The sequence below is a fragment of the Phyllostomus discolor genome, chromosome 2 (assembly GCF_004126475.2).
Source record: "Phyllostomus discolor isolate MPI-MPIP mPhyDis1 chromosome 2, mPhyDis1.pri.v3, whole genome shotgun sequence".
NCBI lineage: Eukaryota > Metazoa > Chordata > Mammalia > Chiroptera > Phyllostomidae > Phyllostomus > Phyllostomus discolor.
In genome coordinates, this window is record NC_040904.2 from 165,380,013 (window position 1) to 165,400,153 (window position 20,141).

Here is a 20,141-nt window from a genome sequence, read left to right on the forward strand (position 1 = left end):
CCTCTGTTCTCTGAGACTGGCTCTTTCAGTGTTTGTCCCCCACATGCACATGCACAATCCTGTCTCTCTACCAGTCTGTGTAAACACTGATTCCCAAAGCTAGAGAACTCTTTACAGGAATAAGAAGAAAGCACAGAAGTCTGTATCACTGGGATGGAAGGCAGAATAACCACAGGAGCTCTACACCCAAGTAGGAAGCCAGGATAACAATAGCTAGCAATTATTGAGCACTTCTATTTATCAAGTAAGGTTCTAAGGCTTTAAGATCAGTGATTTTCAACCGGTGTGCCGTGGCAGACACACTGGTGTGCTACAAGAACTTTTAAAACTTGCAATACTTGACCATTTAATCAGGGGCACTGACTTCTTTTTCCCTAAATTGTCAAATAAAAAAATAACAAAAAAATAATACCTATTTTGTTGTCAGGTGGGCAAAAAAATATATTTTTAATGTGCCACAGAATTTTAGTAATTTATGTGTGCCACGAGGTGAAAACTTCTAAATCGCTGCTTTAGAAGTATTAACCCATTAGATCCTTACAGTAACTCTTATGAGACAAATGTCCCAATAAGAGAAATGAAACAGAACTTGCCCAAGATCACGCAGCAGAGAAGATTCCAGAGCCTGTGTTTATACTATCCCATCCTTAGTCATTGAGTTCGTCATTAATTTGGTAGCATTTCCTGCCACAAACTGAGTCGAGAGGTGGCTGACTGGCATTGATTAAATAGAGGTCCTTACCACGCGCAAGCCACGTCTGAAAAGAAATAGGCTTTACAGGCATTATCACTTTCAGCCCCCCATTTCAGGGACGAGGGCGCAGGTTTTAGCGATGTGACGTAATGCGCCCGAAATCACACAGCTAACAAGCCGCGGAGCTGGGACTGTTTGAATCCAAAGTCCAAGCCTCTGCACCACCTCAGAGGGATGTGGGACAAGGAAGATCCGGAGGGGGCGACGTCCTCCTCCCCGCCTCGCCTCCCAGCAGCCCGGCCCGCGGTGCGCCACTAAGTTACCTTACGCTCCAAGTTTCTGGACACAAACCTATTTCGTAAATGATATGCAAACGCAAGTAAGTAATTTTCCACACTTGTTGAAAATTCAAATAACGTCGATCACGGGGAAAGCGGGCCCCGGGTTCACATCCCGTACCCGCCCCATTCCAGCCCCGGAGCGAGGGAGGAAGCGGCTCCGGATGGAGGGTGAAGCGACAGTCGGAGAAGGAAAGGCTGCCTTTCCTCCTGGGGCAGCAGAGGCGGCCGGGCGGGCAGAGGGAACCTGCAGAGGGCGGTTTCTCTCCTCTTTTCCTGTCCCACCCATTCGGCCGGCCCGCCCACCCCCACTCGCTGGCCTCGGCAACTAACTCTGCGCGTCTCTCCGCGCTTCCTGCACTCGGTGCCCCCCGGTGGGTCTGCGCGAATCTCCACGGTTCCCGCCCCGGTCGAGTTCAAAAGGACGCGCTGCGTGGAGCTGGCCCTTCCGCGCCAGCCCGTCCGACTGGTAAGGTGAGCACGTGGAGGAGGGGAGCTGGGGAGGGCGGAGAGCCAGGCGAGCCCGGTCGCCCACACTCGCACTGCAGCCACCCCAGCCCCGGCAGAAACTGAAACGGAGCGTGGCCGGAGCTCGGCCCTGGGCTGGAGCCTCCCGTCACGGCTGCTGGGCCACCCACGGAGCGCTGCGAGCCCGCGGAGTGCAGGTAGTGCAGGAAGGCTGGGGCCGGGACCAGGGGGCGGGGCCGCGGAGCGGGACCCGACGGCCGCGGAGGTGGAGAGGGTCCCCCGACAGTGCCCGAGACTCCCGCTCGGCCAAGTGGGGTTCGGCTCCAGTGGCCGGCTAGTGGGGTTCAGTAGGCTGTAGGACGGCGCAGTGGACAATGAAGGGAAGACTAATGAAAGACACCCAGCTTGGCTGGGTGGAACGACTGTGTCAGGCCAAAAGGCGACCCCTACCTCCAGCTTCCTTTGCCTGGGTCATCCCCCACCTCCACCTTAACGGCAGGTCCCAGCCCCCACGTGGCCCCCAAGCCTTGGCGCAGGTTCTGCGCAACAGCCCCCACCCCCTCCTGACACGAGGGGATGGCTCCGCCCAAACTCCAGGCTGTGAAAGAACTGGGTACCTGTTACCATGATTTGGCGAAACTGGGGCCGCTGTTAATTTGCATACCTTTGCCCAACTTACTCAGGCCTTGAGAAATCTCTTAGGTAAATGTCGTGACCCAGTGAAAGGATGTCAGGGTAGAGCTTTCAAAGATAATGCACCCCAGATACAGGTGGTCTCTCAGTTCTGCTCTTGATAACTGCAGCCTGAGGAGATACTCAAGGAAACCAAACAAGGGTTTAGGACTAGCTTCACAGGGGAAAGAGGGAATGGGGAAGAGACTCAGGAAAATCTGGCACCGAAGGCTTTTCTGGGATTTCGAGTGGTCTCCAGCCCCAAGCAGGAGCCCACCCACCTCTTACCTGTCTTTTTTCCCCTGCTTGCTGCAGATCTGCTCATTCCTCAAGGTGCCCATCCGCTTGCTGCAATGACTAGCTTCCCAACCACGCCTTCTCCAAGAGGTAGGTGAAGGCCTTTCCCAGTTGGAATGGTAGAGACTCATTCAACATCCCCGCCCCCAACCCAGTCTTGGAATTCCTTGAAGTCCCAGGCCAGATGAGAAGACTTTCCCACCTTTCTGCCAGCCTCACACCCAAATAGGTACCGGGAGGAAGCAGAAGGCAACTAGAGCATGCACGTTAGCGCACTTTGAAGCTAAGTCTCATGGGCCTGTGCGGGTTCCTGGCACTGCCACTTCAAGCCATGTGACCCTGAGTGAGTTGTCTAACCTCTAAGATCCAGTTTCCTACTTGTAGAATAGGGGAAATAGTACCTATCTTATGAGGTGTGTCTGTAAGGATTAAGTGAGACAACCTATTTAAAACACCTAGTACAGTGTGTCAGATCTCGTAAGCTCAGTAACGGTGGTGGTGATGGTTGTGGTTATTGTTATGTACTTGTTAGAAACCTACCTACCTCTTCCTGGAAAGGAATTCTGCCTGCTGTCTAAGTCCACACCTCTGGTGGCATACTCAAGCGTCAAAAACCCACTGTTCCTGCCCTGACTGGTGCGGTCAATGAAGGGAGGACTGAGGGGAGCAGGCATGGTCCTGCACAGCAAAAGGTTGCTGGTTTGATTCCTGGTGAGGGCAAGTGTGGGAGGCCAGCCATCAGTTTTCCTCTCTCACACCGATGTCTTTCTTTCTCACCCTCCCTTCCCCTCCCTCTAAAATTAAATAAATAAAATCTTTAAAACAAAACAAAAACCAACACTGTTCCTGGCAGTGGTCCATCTCTCCACATTTAGAATAGATTCCCACCTTTCATTTCATAACCAAACTGGTCATGAGATGATATACTCATTGATTCTTTTCATCATGTGCTAGTTAGGTTAAGGGAGGAACAAAAGCTCGATTGGTCTATACATCTTTGTTTTCATATACACAGTTTCATTTGTCATTAGGACAGACCTTCTCTGTTTTACTGATGTGGAAACAGGTGAAGGACATCGCAGCGGGGAGTCTGAGACGGTGTCCTCTATGGCTAGTGATGCACGCAAGTCAGACTGTTAGTGGAATGATGGGAGATAAGAAAAGGGAGAAATGGGTAGAAGTTTAAATTGGTCAGCAAAGGCTTCAAGAGCGGGGAAGGGGTAGAGCCCTTACCCTTGAAGGATGGATGATGAGGTGTGTACAGGCATGAAGGTAGCACCTGGCGTGAAACTGCAGAGACCGCATTTACCCTGAGGGCTGTTCCGAAGGAGAGGGCAGAGGGCCTCCCAAATCAGCCCACCGGGAGGAAAGAGAGGTGAGGCTTCTGCAGCTAGCTGAGGAATTGGCACTTGAGCAAAAGGGGAAGTGTTGACATTTTTTTCTTTTTTAAAATTTGTGGTAAAAATATACATAATGTAAGTGTTACCATCTTAACCATTTGTTGGTGTATAGACTAGTGATATTAAGTATTACATTCACAGCACCACGCAACCATCACTACCATCCTCCGCCAGAGTTTCTTCACCTCCCTCGCCCCCTGGCCTTTGGTAAACACTGTTCCACTTCCTACCTGTGTGAGTTTGACTGAGTGCCTCATACAAGTGGGATCTTACAGATTCTGTCTTTTTGTGTCTTTTTTCTCTTAGCATAACTTCTCCAGGGTTCATCCATGTTGTAGCATGTGTCAGGTCTTCTTTCCTTTTTTAAGGCTGGGTATATGCGTATATGTATATAATTTTGTGTATAGTTATACATTTACATCTATATCATTTTGTTATTCTATTCATCCACGGATAGATATTTGGGTTGTTTCCATCTCTTAGCTATCGTGAATCATGCTGCTATGAACTTAGGCATACAGGTATCTCTTTAAGTCCCTGCTCTCCATTCTTTTGGGTGTACAGACCCAGAAGAGCAACTGTTGAATCATGTGGTAACTCTATGTTTAATTTTTTGAGGAACTGCCACACTGTTTTCCACAGCAGCGCACCAGTTTACAGACCCACCAGCAGTGTACAAGGGTTCCATTTTCTCTACATTCTCATTAATTTCTTTTTTTATATATATAGTCGCTGTCTTAATGGGTGTGAAGTGGTATCTCCTTGTGGTTTCGATTCACATTTCTTTAATTATGAGTGATGTTGAGCATTTGCATATCTTCTTTGGAGAAATGTCTATTCAAGTCCCTTGCCCAATTTTAATTGTTTTGTTTTGCCATCGTTGTTGTTGTTGACTTTTATATTTACATTCTTGGCGCAACTAGTGATGTGCGTGATGTGGTATTTTAGGGCAGACCATGTAGCCCCCACCCACTGGGCCCAAGCCAATACAAGTTTAGAAACAGGAAGGGAGAGATCCCAGCAGGGTGAGGGCTGTTACGTTAAATGCTGCCGTCACTGAGTGTCTTGCACATCCCTTCCCCATCTCTCCACCTGCCTCTGTCACGTCCTTTTCCTGTAAAGGTCTCCTGAAGGAGACAGCCTCTCGGGATGTTGAAATTGAGGGCTGAGCTACGGCCTTCATGGGCCCTTGGCCCTTTTCCCTTTGTGGGCTCACTCCTCCATTAGAAAAGATGTGTATTGAAAATTGTATTTTATAGCTAGGTTGGTGTAAAGAAAAATATAGTGTAATAGAATCATTAACAGTTGCATTTGTAATTAATCATTGATAGATAGAACATTATTACAATTTCCTCAACCTAAACATTTGATTTCTCTTTGTGATTTTAAAAAGAGATTTAAATCATTACCACTAAAATCATTAAAATCCATTTTCATGGGCCCCTAGAAGTGCTGTCGACCCTAGACACTGTGCCCGCTGTGCCTGGTGCCAAGGTCACCTCGCTGGAAGGAGGAGGGAGTAGAACCCGGCATTGTGGGCTCTGCCTGCCCACGAGTAAAGCCCCTCCCTTTCCACCTGGTCATGCTAGTTACCTCCTAGGTTTTCCTCACTCTGGATTAGACACAGAGTGTTTTTCATCTCACCTACTTTTCACCACAGCCCTGTGAACAGGTTTTATTCTCATTGTACAGAAGCAAAAACTGAGATACAGGGAAGTTAAATTTTCAGACGGTAAGAAATTCTCCCAAGGTCACATGGCTAATAATGGCAGAGGCGGGATTTTGTGCCAAGCCTGATTTATTCCAGAGCCTGTATTCTTTCTGTCATGGTACACTGCCCTCAGAGTGCTGCGCCACCCCACTGGCTGGGGCGCAGAAAAGAGAAGGAAGGAGAAAGGAAGCAGAATTCCAGGGCAGGTTCCCATGGGAAAGAGACTGGGGGAGCCGCCCTGTGTCGGGCAGGTCTAGAGCAAATAAGTAGGTTGGCAGACTCAAGTGGCAAAGGATCTGATGCCTCAGTGATAAGAGATTAGGGGAACAAGGGCCACAAAGAAACCAACCCGTATCTAGGTTAACAAAAAAAGGGAGGGAGGTGAGTGAGCAAAATAGATTTTGAAATTCATTTGCCGTCCGTTAGGATTTAGATGGAGCATCAAATCATGTGGTCCTCATGCCCAGGCTTTCCCCCTGAAAAAAAAAACAAAAACTGGTGCTACAGCCCTTCCAAGCCTGAGAAGGGAAGGAAGAAAGTAACATTATTATTATTCCTTCGTTGGACAAGAGATAGAAGAGAAATGGGGTAGCAACAGGAGATGATGGGGGAAGAGCTAAAAGCCGCTCCCCTCCCCACCCTTTATCCCAGGCTTTGGGAACTTTGTTTTCTTTGTTGTTGTTTTCATTGAGAAGCTGTTCCGTGCCCCTCAGGGGATAGCCTCCTTGACCTTCTCTCTCTCTCTCTCTCTCTCTCTATATATATATGTATATACACGTATTATATACACACATGTATACACACATATATATACTCTCTCTCTATGTATGTGTTTATATTTTTATTTTAATTTACTTTTTTCACAAACATCTAATCATATTACACATACAGCCCCAGCAATTTGCTTTTTTCATCTAACCATAGGTCCTGTCCCAGTAACTGCAGATCTACCACATTCTTCTTAACAACTGTATAGTGTTTCCAGAATGAATGGCCTGTAATTTATTTAAGCATTCCTCTGTGGATGGACTTTCAGATATGCGTCACTCTTGCAAACAGTACAACAGGGAACACCCTTCCCATCTGCAGTAAAATTCAGAGAACCAAGCCCGGTGGCTACGTAAACAAAAGCTTCGCTGGAGGCAGCAGCTCGGGATGTTTCCGGAACTCGGGCGGTGGTCCTGTGTGGCTCAGGGACCCTCGGAATGCAGAGACAGACTTGACACCTGGCTCAGCCAACGGCTTGCTGAGCTGCCCCAGTGTCTTGGCTTGAGCAGAATGAAACTACCAATCCTGCTTCCATCACACTCGTGGGGTGGAGATAACACAGTGTTACGTTTTGTAAACTGTAAATCATGCATGTACACTGCAGCTCTGACACTGAAGCCTGAAGGGCCCTGGCTCATCAGCTCTCAGGACCTTTAGTCTGTGACCTTTAGTCTGAGAAAAGTGCTTCTGTGTGAGTTCAGAAATTTAATTTTTAAAAGGAAACACTTTATTTTGGAATAGTTTTAGATGAATAGAGAAGTTGCAAAAAATAGTACAGAGAGCTCCCATGTACGTTTCAGCCAGTTTCCCCTTAATGTCAGCGTCTTACGTGACCATGGCACATTTGTGAACGAAGAAGTGAACATCGGTGTAGTACTGTTAACTGCGGACTTCGCTGAGATTCCCCTACTTCGAAACTGATTGTGAAGTGAATTCCGATAGAACGCTTTTAATTAATAAAAATTCGCACACCGAGGCCGGCAAAGGTCCGGAGGGCCGGCTAGTTCCCCACCCCCTCCCCCCGCCTGTGTTGGGATGCTCTCCGGTACCGGAAGCGTGTGTCCACTCGTGCTCTTGCTCCTGTGGCTGGGCGTCTGCTCCCGCCAGTTCTGCCCTTCGTGCAGGTCACCCAGCAGCCTATTTGAAGACGGTGTTCAAGGTCTAGGCTCCCCCCTAAGTTTTCTGTCCGGGCTTTCTCTCACAAGCTTCTCTTACCTGGTATGGTCCCTAGGCTAGTCACATTGGTGACTGCTCATCTCGGAACTGTGCCACCAGCTGCGACTCTGCGGTCTAGGAGTGGCGCAAAGGAGGGCTGCACCGTCGCCTCCGTGATCAGAGGCCATATTAATGGTGCCTAATGGAACGGCAAGTTTAAAATCGTTTGTATGAGTAACTATCATAAGAAATTTGGAAGATAAAGGAAGAAACATCTAGTAGAAGAAAATAAAAAGCATCCCAAATTCTGTAACCTACCTGTCATTCTTGCTGCTGTGTGGGGGTATATCCTTTCTAGTGGTCCCACTGTAAGGTTTTTATATATTCTGCCACTAAACGTGGCTTCCCCACTCCTCCCCACTCCCCACTTTACTTCTGAGTTCATTGGTTTCCTGGACCTGACAGCAGGGAATCTGTTCAATTCTCATCTCGTTCTGCTTGGCCCATTTCTCCAGTCATTTGAAATCTCTTGTTTGTTACCAGCTTGCTAGTTGCCCCTCTAGCTCTGAGTGTTTCACAAGTTTGTCGTTCCTTTCCTGGGTCCACAGGCGTCTGCATTTACCCAAAGGGCACTAACTCGTGTGCGAGGCACCAGTAAGGGAGAACACCAAAACAGAAGATCTTGCAAAGAATTTAATATTTGATATATTTTAAAAACAAACAAAAAGCCAGAGTCATCATGAGGAACAAATTATATTATTGGACTTTTTTCTACCAGTCTTATGATTTAATATCTTTATTTTTGAATTGCATGACGGCCTTATTTTGTCCCTAGCATGGTTTGACATAATGTCAATTTGAAAACAACCAAGGTCAAGTCCCAGCAGAAGAACCTCTGCTTAGACTGCCATCACTCGCTCCCTTCCTTGACAGTCAGTTACTGCCCCACTTGGCCCTTAGAGCCAGGCCATGTTACCCCCACAAGGATAAGATAAACAATCCTATCATGTGTTCTGTGATGAGTCGCTACCTACTCATGCAGCACCTTAACTTTCCTTCAACCCCCTCCCCATCCTCACTCTCGATTAATGACCTTGCATTCTATTTTCTTGAATGAATTAAAGTTCTCAGAAGAGAACTCAAAGGCCCCTACTACTCACATCTGCTTACTACCTGCCTTTGTTCCCACTACACACTAATCATGAATGACCCCTGCGCTGTCTGCAGCCAGCCCCTCTATTTGTGCACTAGACCCCAAGCCCGCCCCGGCCATGCTTCCAGCCACCGTCCTCTCTCATGCATCATCAGTTGCTCCCTCTCACCTGAGTCATTTCTCCCATCCAAGCACTAACCAGGCCCGACCTTGCTTAGCTTCTGAGATCAGACGAGATTGGGCGTGTTCGGGGTGGCATGGCTGTAGACTGAATCATTTCTACATGGACATAAACATGCTGTCATTTTTCTCATCCTTAAAAAAAACAAAACAAAAACAAAAGGCTTGAACTGTTCCCCACTCTAGCTACAGTCCGTTTCTCTACTCACCTTTACAGGAAAGTTTGTTTTATTCTGCCTTCAGTTCCTCTCCTTCCATGTATTTATTTACTTATTTTGAACCCATTGTAAACCCAGGGTTTATACTAGCAATTCACCAAAGCTTCTCTTGTCAAGGTCGTTCGTGACTTTTGCTTGGCAAATCCCAGTGGTCTTTGTACTTGGCCTATTTAGCTGCTGTTTGTTTTGCTGTTTCCTCCCTGGGCTCAGTCCTTGATCCTCTTTGTCTGTACTCCATTGGCAATCTCAGCCACTCTCATGATCTTAATTATGCTGACTTTAAATCTCCAGTGCACACCTCTTTCCCAAATTCCAATCTTAACTTCTGCACTTGGATATCTAAGAAGCAATCATGTCCAAAATTGAACTCTGGATCTTCCCTTCCAAATCTGTTCCTCCTACAGGCTTCCCATCTCCGGTAACACCATGCCTTCCCTCCCTCCAGTTACTCAGGCCCAAACCCGGGTGTCATCCTTGACTCCACCCCACATCCTGTCAGTCATAACAGCAGAATATCCAGAATCCCACCACTTCTCAGGGATTTGCTGCATGACCCAGTCAGTGTTTTCATGCAAACTAGAAAAAGGCTCCCCCTTTGGGTGGATGCACCTGTGCTCTTGTGCCAGGTACACCAGCTTCTACTTCTACCCCTGTCTTCCCACAGTATCCTTTACTGTTTTGTTTTTTAAAAGATTTTCTTTATGTGCTCTGGCTGGTATGGCTCAGTGGACTGAGTGTCGGCCTGTGAACCAAAGGGTCACTGGTTCGATTCCCAGTCAGGGCACGTGCCTGGGTTGCAAGCCAGGTCCCCAGTTGGGGGTATGTGAGAGGCAACCACACATGAATGTTTCTCTCCCTCTCTTTCTCCCTCCCTTTTTCTAAAAATAAATAAATATTTAAGAAAAAAAAAGAGGAGAGAGATTTCTGACCTTTCTTCCTAAAAAAAAAAAGATTTTACTTACTTTTTGACAGAGGGGAAGGAGGGAGAAAGAGGGAGACAAACATCAATGTGTGGTTGCCTCTCATGCATCCCTTACTAGAGACCTGATCTATAACCCAGGCGTGTGCCCTGACTGGGAATCGAACAGGCAACCTTTTGGTTCACAAGCCAGTGCTCAGTCCACTGAGCCACACCAGCCAGAGCAACTGTTTTAATTTATTATTGCTGCAAAACAAACCACCTCAACACTTAGTGGCCTAAAACAATAGCAGTTTGTCTATTTTTTTAGTTGATTTTAGACAGAGGGAAACATCGATTTGTTGTTCCACTTATTTATGTATTCATTAGTTGATTCTTCCATGTGCTTTGACCAGGGATCGAAGCCACAACCTTGGCATATTGGGATGATGCTCTAACCAATTGAGTTACCTGTCCGGGGCATCAATAGTAATTTATTATTTCTTAGAATTCTGTGAGTTGGCTGGGGACTCCTCTGCTGGTTTCACCAGCGCTCACTGATGCAGCTGCAATTCACTGGAAGGTCCACTGGGCTAGAAGGTCCAAAATGACCTACCTCATACATGTAGTATGTATGGTTGGTACTGGCTGACTGAGCCTGGGGCCCTCAGTTTTTCACCACGTGGCATCTCATCCTTCATCGTGCTGGATTAGGCTTTCTCACAACATAGTGGACACACTTCCAAAAGTGTGCCTTCTGGGCCCTGGCCAGTGTGACTCAGTTGGCTAGAGCATCATCCTATATAAAAAGCTGTAGGTTCAATCCTTGGTTTGGGGATATACAGAAGGCAACTGATCAATGTTTCTCTCTCACATTAATGTTTCTCTCTCCCTTCCTCTTTCTCTAAAAGCAATAAAAAAGAAGTGTCCTCGGGTAAGAATTTAAAAATAAAAATGTGGTCTTTGGCATTTCAAGCCCTACCCCAAACCTACTGAATCAGAATCTTCATTTTCACCTGATCCCTAGGAGATTCTTATGCACAACAGGGTTTGAGAGGCACTGCTTTAAAATATCAATTCAGCCCTGGCTGGTGTGGCTCAGTGGATTGAGCGCCAGCCTGCAAACTGAAAGGTCACCAGTTTGATTCCCAGTCAGGGCACATGCCTGGGTTGAGGGCCAGGTCCCCATTCGAGGGTGTGGGAGAGGCAACTGATTGGTATGTATCTCGCACATCAATGCTTCTCTCCCTCTCTTTCTCCCTCCCTTCCCCTCTCTATAAATATAAGTAAATAAAATATCTAAAATTTTTATATATATAAATAAAGTATATATATATGAATATATATAAATCCATATCTGTCTCCCTTCCCCTCTATATATAAACAAAATCTTTAAAATTTATATATAAATTTTTTATATATGGGTATATATATAAATCCAACCAGCGTCTCCTCAGAAACCTCTAAAAGAGTCCCATCTCACGTACTCATGCAGCCCCCGGATTTCGTCTCCTGCTCGCCTCCTTGCTCCCTCCAAGGGACCTCTGTGCCGCACCTCTCACACGCGGAGTCTGCAGCGGCCCCAGGTGCATTTCTGTGTTGTGGATAGCCTCCCCTTGAACTCTCCTGGAATGTTCCTCTCCCAGGTCTCTACGTGGCTGCCTCCCTCACCCTCTGTAGGTTTTCACTCACATCACCTCATTGGGGAGACTTTCCCAGACCACCCCTATCTACATCCAAACTCCCTGTCCCCCTTCCTGCCTGTTTGTTCTACGTGGCACTGATGATCAACAGCCAATACAGTCTATTTGTTATTTTGTTTATTGTCTCCCTTCCCCCTCAGAAAGTAAATTGTATAAAAAAAGTTCTTTTTTAACTGTAAAATTTACATTTTTAAAAAGATTTTGTTCACTTTTAGAAGGGAGGGAGAAAGAGAGGGAGAGAAACAACGATGTAGAGAGAAGTGTGGGTCGGCGCCTCTCAGGCCTGTGCTGGACACCGACCCTACAGCCCAGGCGTGCGGCCTGACTGGGACCTTCCACTTTGCAGGGCACGCCCAGCCAATGGTGTCGTACCGGTCGGGGCGAACGTGCAATTTTTAAGCCTACAGTTCGTGGCATTAAGTCATTCACATTGTTGTGCAACATCACCACCATCCTTTTCCAGACCTTTTTCATCCCGAACTAAAACTCTACTACGTGTTAAACAACTCTCCATTCTCCCCTCCTCCCACTCCCTGACGCCCACTATTCTGCCTCCGTGAATTTCACTCTTTCAGGTACCTCATATAAATGCAACCATACGATACTTACCCTTTCACAGGAGGCTTATTTCATTTGGCATAATGTCTTCAAGGTTCATGATTTTGTGTTATGTGCCAGCATTTTCTTCCTTTTTAAGGCTGGATAATATTCCTTTGTACGTGTATGTGGCATTTTGTTTATCCATTCGTCTGTTCTTGGACATTTGAGTTGTTTCACTTATTAGCTGTGTGAGTCGTGCTGCTCTGAATGTGGGTGTACAGATACCTGTTTGAGTTCCTGCTTTCCTTTATTTCGGTTATATCCCCAGAAGTGGAATTGCTGGGTCATATGGTAAGTTCTGTTTGATTGTCTGGGGAACTTCGCAGGCGTGGGCTGTCGTTTGTTGTGCTGGCTGATCTGTGCCCAGAGCCTAGAAGAGGGCCTGGCACAGAGTACACGGTCAGTGAATGCTTGTTGAGTTAATTTTCACTTTCTCTGTCCATGAGCCTGGACTTCCAGTCTAAGAAGGCCATGTGGCTTGCCTGAGCTGCTTGCTCATTGTGGTCCCATACTGGCTCCTGATGTGTGTGCTATTTCAAGATCAAGGCCCTCAAAGCAGACCCTAGTAACTTGTTTCAGAATTTTGCTGTGAAACCACATCAGGATCACCAGCTGCTTACAGAACCCACCTTCTTTCTATGGTTCATCAGGCCCCTGACCCCTTTCTTTTTCTCAGGTGCTGCCATGTCACCAGTAGTGATCTCTTATATGTTCGTTCAGTGCCCTTGGCTGTCATTTACCCGGATTCCCTTTGGATTAGCCTGGTGCTTTCTGGGCTGTATTCCTTCTCCTAAGTTTACTTCTCCACATCACCAAGCTCCTGCTGCTCCTTTTGTGCAAAAAGCATTCTCTCTGACAGGAGACAGAGGCAAAAAGGGCTGGAGGAATTTTGCTTTCTCTGTTTCCTCCAGCTTGGCATCTTCAGGCCCCAACAGCATGCTTAGCCCTTTCCCTGTTCTTGCTCCAAATATAACTCTTCTTAAGTTTGTTTGCCAATTTGAGCTACATAGAGCTTCCTGACACCATTCTTCTGTCTCTGGTAGCCTTTAATGGAGGCGTTTCTGCTATAAACCTTGATGCACATTTTTTAAAAGACTCACATTCTGAAATTACATTACTGAAATTGGGCTTACAGGAAAGGCAGGATTGGGGCCGGCCGCTCAACACTTAACGAAACTCTGTAATGAGAACCCTAAACGTACAACAACAATCTCAGTTGAAGTAATGACAGTAAAACCTCCACCAGCATCTGCACCCCAAGTCCCTGTTAGTCCTTTGCCCGCTGTGTCCTGCGGTGTGCGCTCCCTCCTTTTAGAAGTAGGTCCCAGAGAGCCTTCACCGCCAGCAGAGTGAAGCTGTTCATCAAAACTAACAATCAGATGCAGGGCCTGCCTTCTCCGTCAATCCATGGTTCTCATATAGAGGTAAATTTCTGTGTACCTCCTTCATTGGTACTTACTGCTTCACCAGGTAGCTTAATAAAAGTGGAAACCAACTGATTACTGCATCCAAGGAAGGCATTTCTAGTAAATTTTGTTTCTTTTCTCTTTTGTTTTTGTTTTTTTTTAATTTATTTTCAGAAAGGGGGAGGAAAAAATCAATGTGAGAGAGAAACAGCGATCTGTTCCTCTCGTCCGTGCCCCAGCCAGGGACCAAATCTGTAGCCCCGGTGCGTGCCCTGACCAGAATCAAACCCTGGCGACCTTTCGCTCCGTGGGACAATGCTCAACCAACTGAGCCACACTGGTCAGGGCTGTTGCTTTCTTTCTTTTCCTTTTTTTAATTTTATTAATTTTTAAGAGAGGGGAGGGAGAAAAAACACCGATTTGGTGTTCCACTTATTTATGCATTCATTGGTTGATTCTTATATGTGCCCTGGATGGGGATTGAACCCGCAACTTTGGCCTATTGGAACAACACTCTAGCCAACTGAGCTAACCTGCCAGGCCCCTTCTGTTGAATTTTGTTTCTTAAGGTCTTTTGATATTGCTGAAATGTTCTCTTTAGGTGTAGAACATCAAACATGAACGCTGGGAAACCTGCTCAGGAATTGGCATGACTTCCACATTACCCTGACAGCACACCCACTCACTGATCGCCCGTGAGCGAGTTTGTGGTAGCAGAGCACTCCCCGAAGCACGACAGTCTGTATTTGATTGGAGTCCTCTGGGTCTCCTTCTGCCTTTATCCATATCTTTTATACCCTGAATGTTTTTTTGGAGTACTTGTTGTGCAGCCTCATAATTATCTTTCATTACCTCTTCCTCGTTTTCCCTATTAGAAAAAAAGAAAAGAAAAGGACGGTGATCGGAAAGCTTAGTATTAATACCTTGCTTGGGCTTTGGAGTGCGTCCTGGGTTCAGATTGCGGCTGCACACACTGTCCCTTCCTCTGTGATCTGAGGCATGTCACTGCCCTCTCTGCCGGGGCCTCGGGGTCTACATTAGCAAATAAAAACACCTACTTTGAAGTGATTGGTGTTCCAAGGATTAATAATGATATCTATACAGCACCTGATACAAAGCAGGGACTTAGTAAATGACAGCTGTTATAACTGAGGTCGTTTGCAGAATTTCCCAACTAGGAATCATCTTTCCTCCCAGATTCGTCTTCAGGGACTCGTTTGTATCTGTTCCCGGAACCCTCACTAAAATTCCTCGCCGTGGTCATCCCATTTGCCCTCATCACTGTTGCTTCCCAGCATCTATGGCAGTGTCTCAGGCACATAGCAGGTGCAAAGTAAATTGTTGATTGATTGAACTAAATCTTACTCATCATTATTCTGAGCTTCTGTACATACATTATTCTTCTTGGTGTTCTGTTTATCTTAAGTTCTCCAATGTTTAGGGAGTCAGATTATGAGCAAGTGTACAGAATTCTGGGTCTACGGTGAGAAGATGGAGTACAGCCGTGGGAGATTTGGGGGAGGGACGGTGTGCTTGGGGCAGTGATCAGGTAGATAAACTTCAGGGCTTTTTTTAAAAAATGGAAGTCACAGTATAGTCTCACAAGCGATGTCTCATCCCTTTTGTGGTATTCTGTTTATTAGAAGCAAGTCTCTGGGTCCAGCCTGCACACGGGTAGAGGGACTTACACGAGGGTGTAACTACCAGGAGGCCAGAATCGTTGGGAGGCCCCATAGAAGCTTCCTGCCACACTCCCACAGAACAGACTGAGGCTCGGAGGGGTTTAGTTACTTCCTCAGAGTCACCTTGTTCTATGCTGGGGCGGGAGTCAAACAGAACAGTTTTCTCTTTTAATCACTACACATATAAACAAAGTCACCTTAATAATATTTTAAGTGGTTGCTACTATGTGACACTTATATGTTTTCTAAATTTATCTTCCCAGTAACCCCACAAGGTTAGTTTTAATATAGTCCCCATCTGTAATAGATGAGACTCCATGAATGAATCAAGAGAGAGAACCATTTGCCCAAGTCCACAAACTAGCTGAGTGTACCCCCATTCCTAAAGAAAGAGTGGAGAAGAGTGGGGATGGGTGTGGCCTGACCTTGGGACAAGAGGCGCTCTAGGCAGCCTCCCTCTGCCTTCTCTGTTGCAGAACCAGGACGGGCCACCCGGCCTCCCCTTAGCCCATGTGGAAAGGCCCCTCAACACCATTGCCCCTCATAGTGCTGCTCCCAGGCTCACCAGACCACCGCTGGCGAGTGATTTCACATGATTTCACTTGCCCTGGCTGGACACCTCAGGGTGTCAGGTGCTGGACAAGAATTGCGCTAGTGCCCTGTGCTCCAGCCACACTGGCCTTTGAGTTCTCTTGTCTCAGAGCTTGACCCAGGCTCCAGTCTCTGCATAGAATGTGCCCCACTTCCCGCTCCTTGTACCCTGTCGACTTCTGTTCCTGCCGGTAAACCAGATCAGGCCCCTCTGCTACGTGCTAAGCGCCCAGATATTCCCTTTGCCACACGTATCACAGTTCATAACCGTTACTGCGGTGGGGTGGAGGGTACGTCCTGTGAAGGCAGGCCCTGTCTGTTTTGCTCACTGTTCTATCCCCATCATGCCCAGCACAGTACCTGGCAAACAGCAGGCAGTTAATGAGTGCTGCTATTATCATCTGTTGAATGAATAGTGATTGCCTCCTGTAGCTCATTCCAGGATCAAGCCACCCTGTTTTCCCCAGGGTGTGTCTGTCCTGTGGTAGTGTTCATTGTTCCCTTGTCAAACTTTTATACTAAAATGCTAGTTAAGGGGAGAACTGAAGGGCTTCCTTACTTCCCATGTAACATCTGACAGGGACTTCTAGAGACAACTAGTTCTGTAGTGTTCCCACCCAGCGTGACACTTAAGGGGAAGGACGTTCGACCCTGAGGGATAGATGGAGACGAGCAGGACAGAGTGTGGGGTCTATTTTAAGATAGGAGAGGCCTTGTTTCAGAACCTTTCAAATTGCAGGGCCTACTCTAGTGAGTGTAGACAGGGTTTTTAATAAGGGAGGAGCCTTATCTCATTATTTAAAAATAATGTTCAGCCCTGGCTGGTATGGCTCAGTGGATCAAGTACTGGCCTGTGAACCAGAGGATCACCTGTTTGATTCCTGGTCGGAGCACATGCCTGGGTTGCGGGCCAGGTCCCCAGTTGGGGATGTGCAAGACCACACACTGATGTTTCTTTCCCTCTATTTCTCCCTCCCTTACCCTCTCTCTAAAAATAAATAAATCAAATCTTAAAAAAAAATGTTCACAGCCTTTGCTGGTTCGATTCCTGGCCAAGGCACATGCCTGGCATGTGCAAGATGCAGCTAATTGATATTCCTCTCCCTCTTTCTCTCTCCCTGCCCCTCTCTCTAAAAATAAGTAAATCAAATCTTTTTTTAAAAACAATGTTTATGGAGAGTTTGTAAGAACATTGAAGAAAAGCATATACTGTACAATACAAATACATACACACGTGGTTGGATTTCATTTGTGCAAAGATATGCATTTCTAATACTGGCTTGGCCTCGTTGAGTTACTGCATGTCACAATAACCCTATAAGGTAGGCACTGTTATCTTTATTTTGCAGATGAGGAAGCTGAGGCACAGAGGGGTTAGGTCATTTTCCCAAGGCTCCACAGCCAGGAAACGGCAGCTCAGATTTGAACCCTGTTGGTCAGACACTAAAGCCCTTAACCACTGCACTGGGCAGAGGGAAGTCCATGAAAATGTGCACTGTCTTCGGGTGGTGGTTTATTTTTTTCCTCCATTCCCCGGGTATTCTTTGTGGATTTACTATAGAAGCTGAAGGATAAATTTTTGAATAGGGAAGAAGGTGGGGTGATGAAATTTGAAGGACAAATATATACTTTAGAAGAAAAAAATCACCCCATTTCCTTTTCCACTTTTCTTTATTTTCCAGAACTGACCACCCCAATCCAGCGGGTCACTGAGACTCTGCCCCCAGATGTGGAAGCCAGCACAGCACTCATTGCAGGTAACCAAGGCCCTGAGCCAAATCCGAGGGACCTCTGCGTTCAGGGGCCTTCTCGTGCCAGGGAGCCAGGACCACAGTGTGATGACCTGGGATTCCCTGTGCAGGACAGCACTACAAATCAGAGACCAAATCCACAAATGGGCTCATTTTGGCACATAGGTTGTCTTACACACACACACACACACACACACACACACACAGCTCTGAGAGACTCTTTGAGGCTTCTGTGAGAGGCACTGCCAGTAAATGATAGGTTGGGAGAGGTTGGGATGTGGCCACAAATAGATATATAGATGCATGTCGGGTCTACACTCCAGCATGTGGGTCGGGAGGAGGATGTGTGTGGTTTGTCCAGTGGATGAGGAAGAGGATGGGAGGGAGCAGAGAACCCCCAACAGGAGGCTATGGATTTAAACAACCCTTCCTGTTGGGATAAGCTATTTCCTGTTTGCCTCCTTCCTGTTTCTATTATACTCATCAGAAGCTAGTTGACAGAGAGTTCAGTTTTACCAGAAATCAAAAGCCTTGTGTCCTTAGCTTGAGCCCCGAGAGACCCCAGGGATTGTGTCCCACGGGAGTTGGGCTTGGTTGGGGAATATGGATTTGGAAGTGGACACTAGTTAACTAGACCAGAAGGATCCTTGTGAAAAGTGAGGGAATTGTCTAACTCAGGGGATGCTGTGAATAACTGAGACATACTCAATCCTGAAACATCTCTACATTTTCCCTCTCCTTTCCAAGTTGTTATCACCGTGGTCTTCCTCACCCTGCTCTCAGTCGTGATCTTGATCTTCTTTTACCTGTACAAGAACAAAGGCAGCTACGTCACCTACGAACCTGCAGAAGGAGAGCCCAGCACCATCCTTCAGATGGAGAGTGACTCAGCCAAGGGCAGGGAGAAGGAGGAATATTTCATCTAGTGATTCCCAGGCCCCAAGGAGCTTATCCAGGCTCCAGTGCTAACACACTGACTATTTAATTTATTAGGTGAAACTTTTATCTAAAACCAGTGAGAAGCATTGATTGATAATGGGCAAACCTGAGCTCCTTCCAGGAGGAGGCCCAAATCCAGCATCACTGACACCAGGAACCAGGGACATGGAGAAAGCTACTTATGTCTTTAGCCAGGGCTTTGTAACACTGCAGTGTTTGTGACTGACCAGCAAGGTGGAGCCATACCAGGCAACATTTGAGTATGTGCCCAATCATCTTCAGTTTTTTTCACTGGTCAAAGGGGAGAAGAGAGTTAAAGTCACTGGCTGCTCCTCTGCCCCCTGTCTGGTCACCTAGTGATAGCCTGAGTGGAGAGAGCATCCATACTCCTTCCCAGAGGCTGGATGCCACAGTGAAAGGCCAGGCCAGGAGGGAGAAAAGACTATGTAGAGACCTTGCCTCCTGGTCAATGTGCAGCATCCCTTCATCTGAGCCTATGCTTTCGGTATTCCCTAATGCCGTACTTAATGCTATTTTTATCAGAATTAAAATTTTTCATTGACTCAGAAATCAGATTCTCTTAAGAAATAACTACCTTTTCATTTTGACTTATCCCTACTTAAACTTTTTTTTTTTTGCTTATTTAACTCCTTTGTGTGTTCTCACACAAGCAAGAACCCTAGGGAAGTTTTGGAAGTTGAAAGGAAGCTGGTCCTGGGAAGCTGGTCCCAGAGGGGTGTCATCACAAACATACCCTGGGAGATGGATTGGTTTCCTCTCCACCCTGGCAAGGAGCAGTTTTCCAGAATCCATTCTCTGTATGCACAGGGGGAACCGGGAGCAGTCTTCTCACCACTTTTCCCACTAATGTCCTGGAATCCAGCCCAGTGAAGTTTCTTGGATTTAACTTATATCTCAAAATGAGGTATGTTTAAAAGGTGCAATTATTTTGGTAGAAATCATTAGCTCCCCAAGTCCACCTGAAGTAAGATTTCAAGAGTTCAGGAAATCAATCTGGCAAGCTAGCTTCCAGTTTTCAGTACTTCTTCACATGGAACTTCGGAGGAACTGAAGGTTATCCTGAACTCACACGAACTGTTACACTAAAAACATTTTTTTCAAGTCAAACTTTAGGGTGAGTTAGGAGAATCAATCTTTTTAAAAAATCAATTTCAAAGACAGAGAAACACTGATGTTAAGAGAGAAATATAGATTGGTTGCCTCCCGTATGTGCCCCAAATGGAAAACAAACCCACAATCTAGGTGTATGTTGTGACCCAGAATTGAAGCCTCAGCCTTTTGGTGTACAAGGCAACGCTCCAACCAAGCCCCCTGGCCAGGGCTCATGACCTTATTTCTAAGTTTGTATTCTGAATTCCTCTGGCATAATAGACTTTTGAGAATCTGCACTGGCCAGGTAGCACAGTTGGTTAGAGTCATCCCAATATGCCAAGGCTACAAGTTTGATCCCCCATCAGGGCACATATAATGATCCACTGATGAATGCATAAATAAGT

General features: G+C 46.6%; 1 protein-coding gene across 1 annotated transcript; it reads left to right on the plus strand.

The window, feature by feature from the left end:
• Window positions 1-928: 928 nt before the first annotated feature.
• Window positions 929-19,215, plus strand: LOC114512762 (small cell adhesion glycoprotein). The gene is made up of 5 exons (XM_028531814.2): window positions 929-1,000; window positions 1,168-1,501; window positions 2,488-2,559; window positions 17,617-17,691; window positions 18,433-19,215. Exons 1-5 carry the CDS (start codon window positions 929-931, stop codon window positions 18,609-18,611), a joined length of 732 nt encoding a protein of 243 aa, XP_028387615.2. The 3' UTR covers window positions 18,612-19,215.
• The last annotated feature ends 926 nt before the right edge of the window (window positions 19,216-20,141 follow it).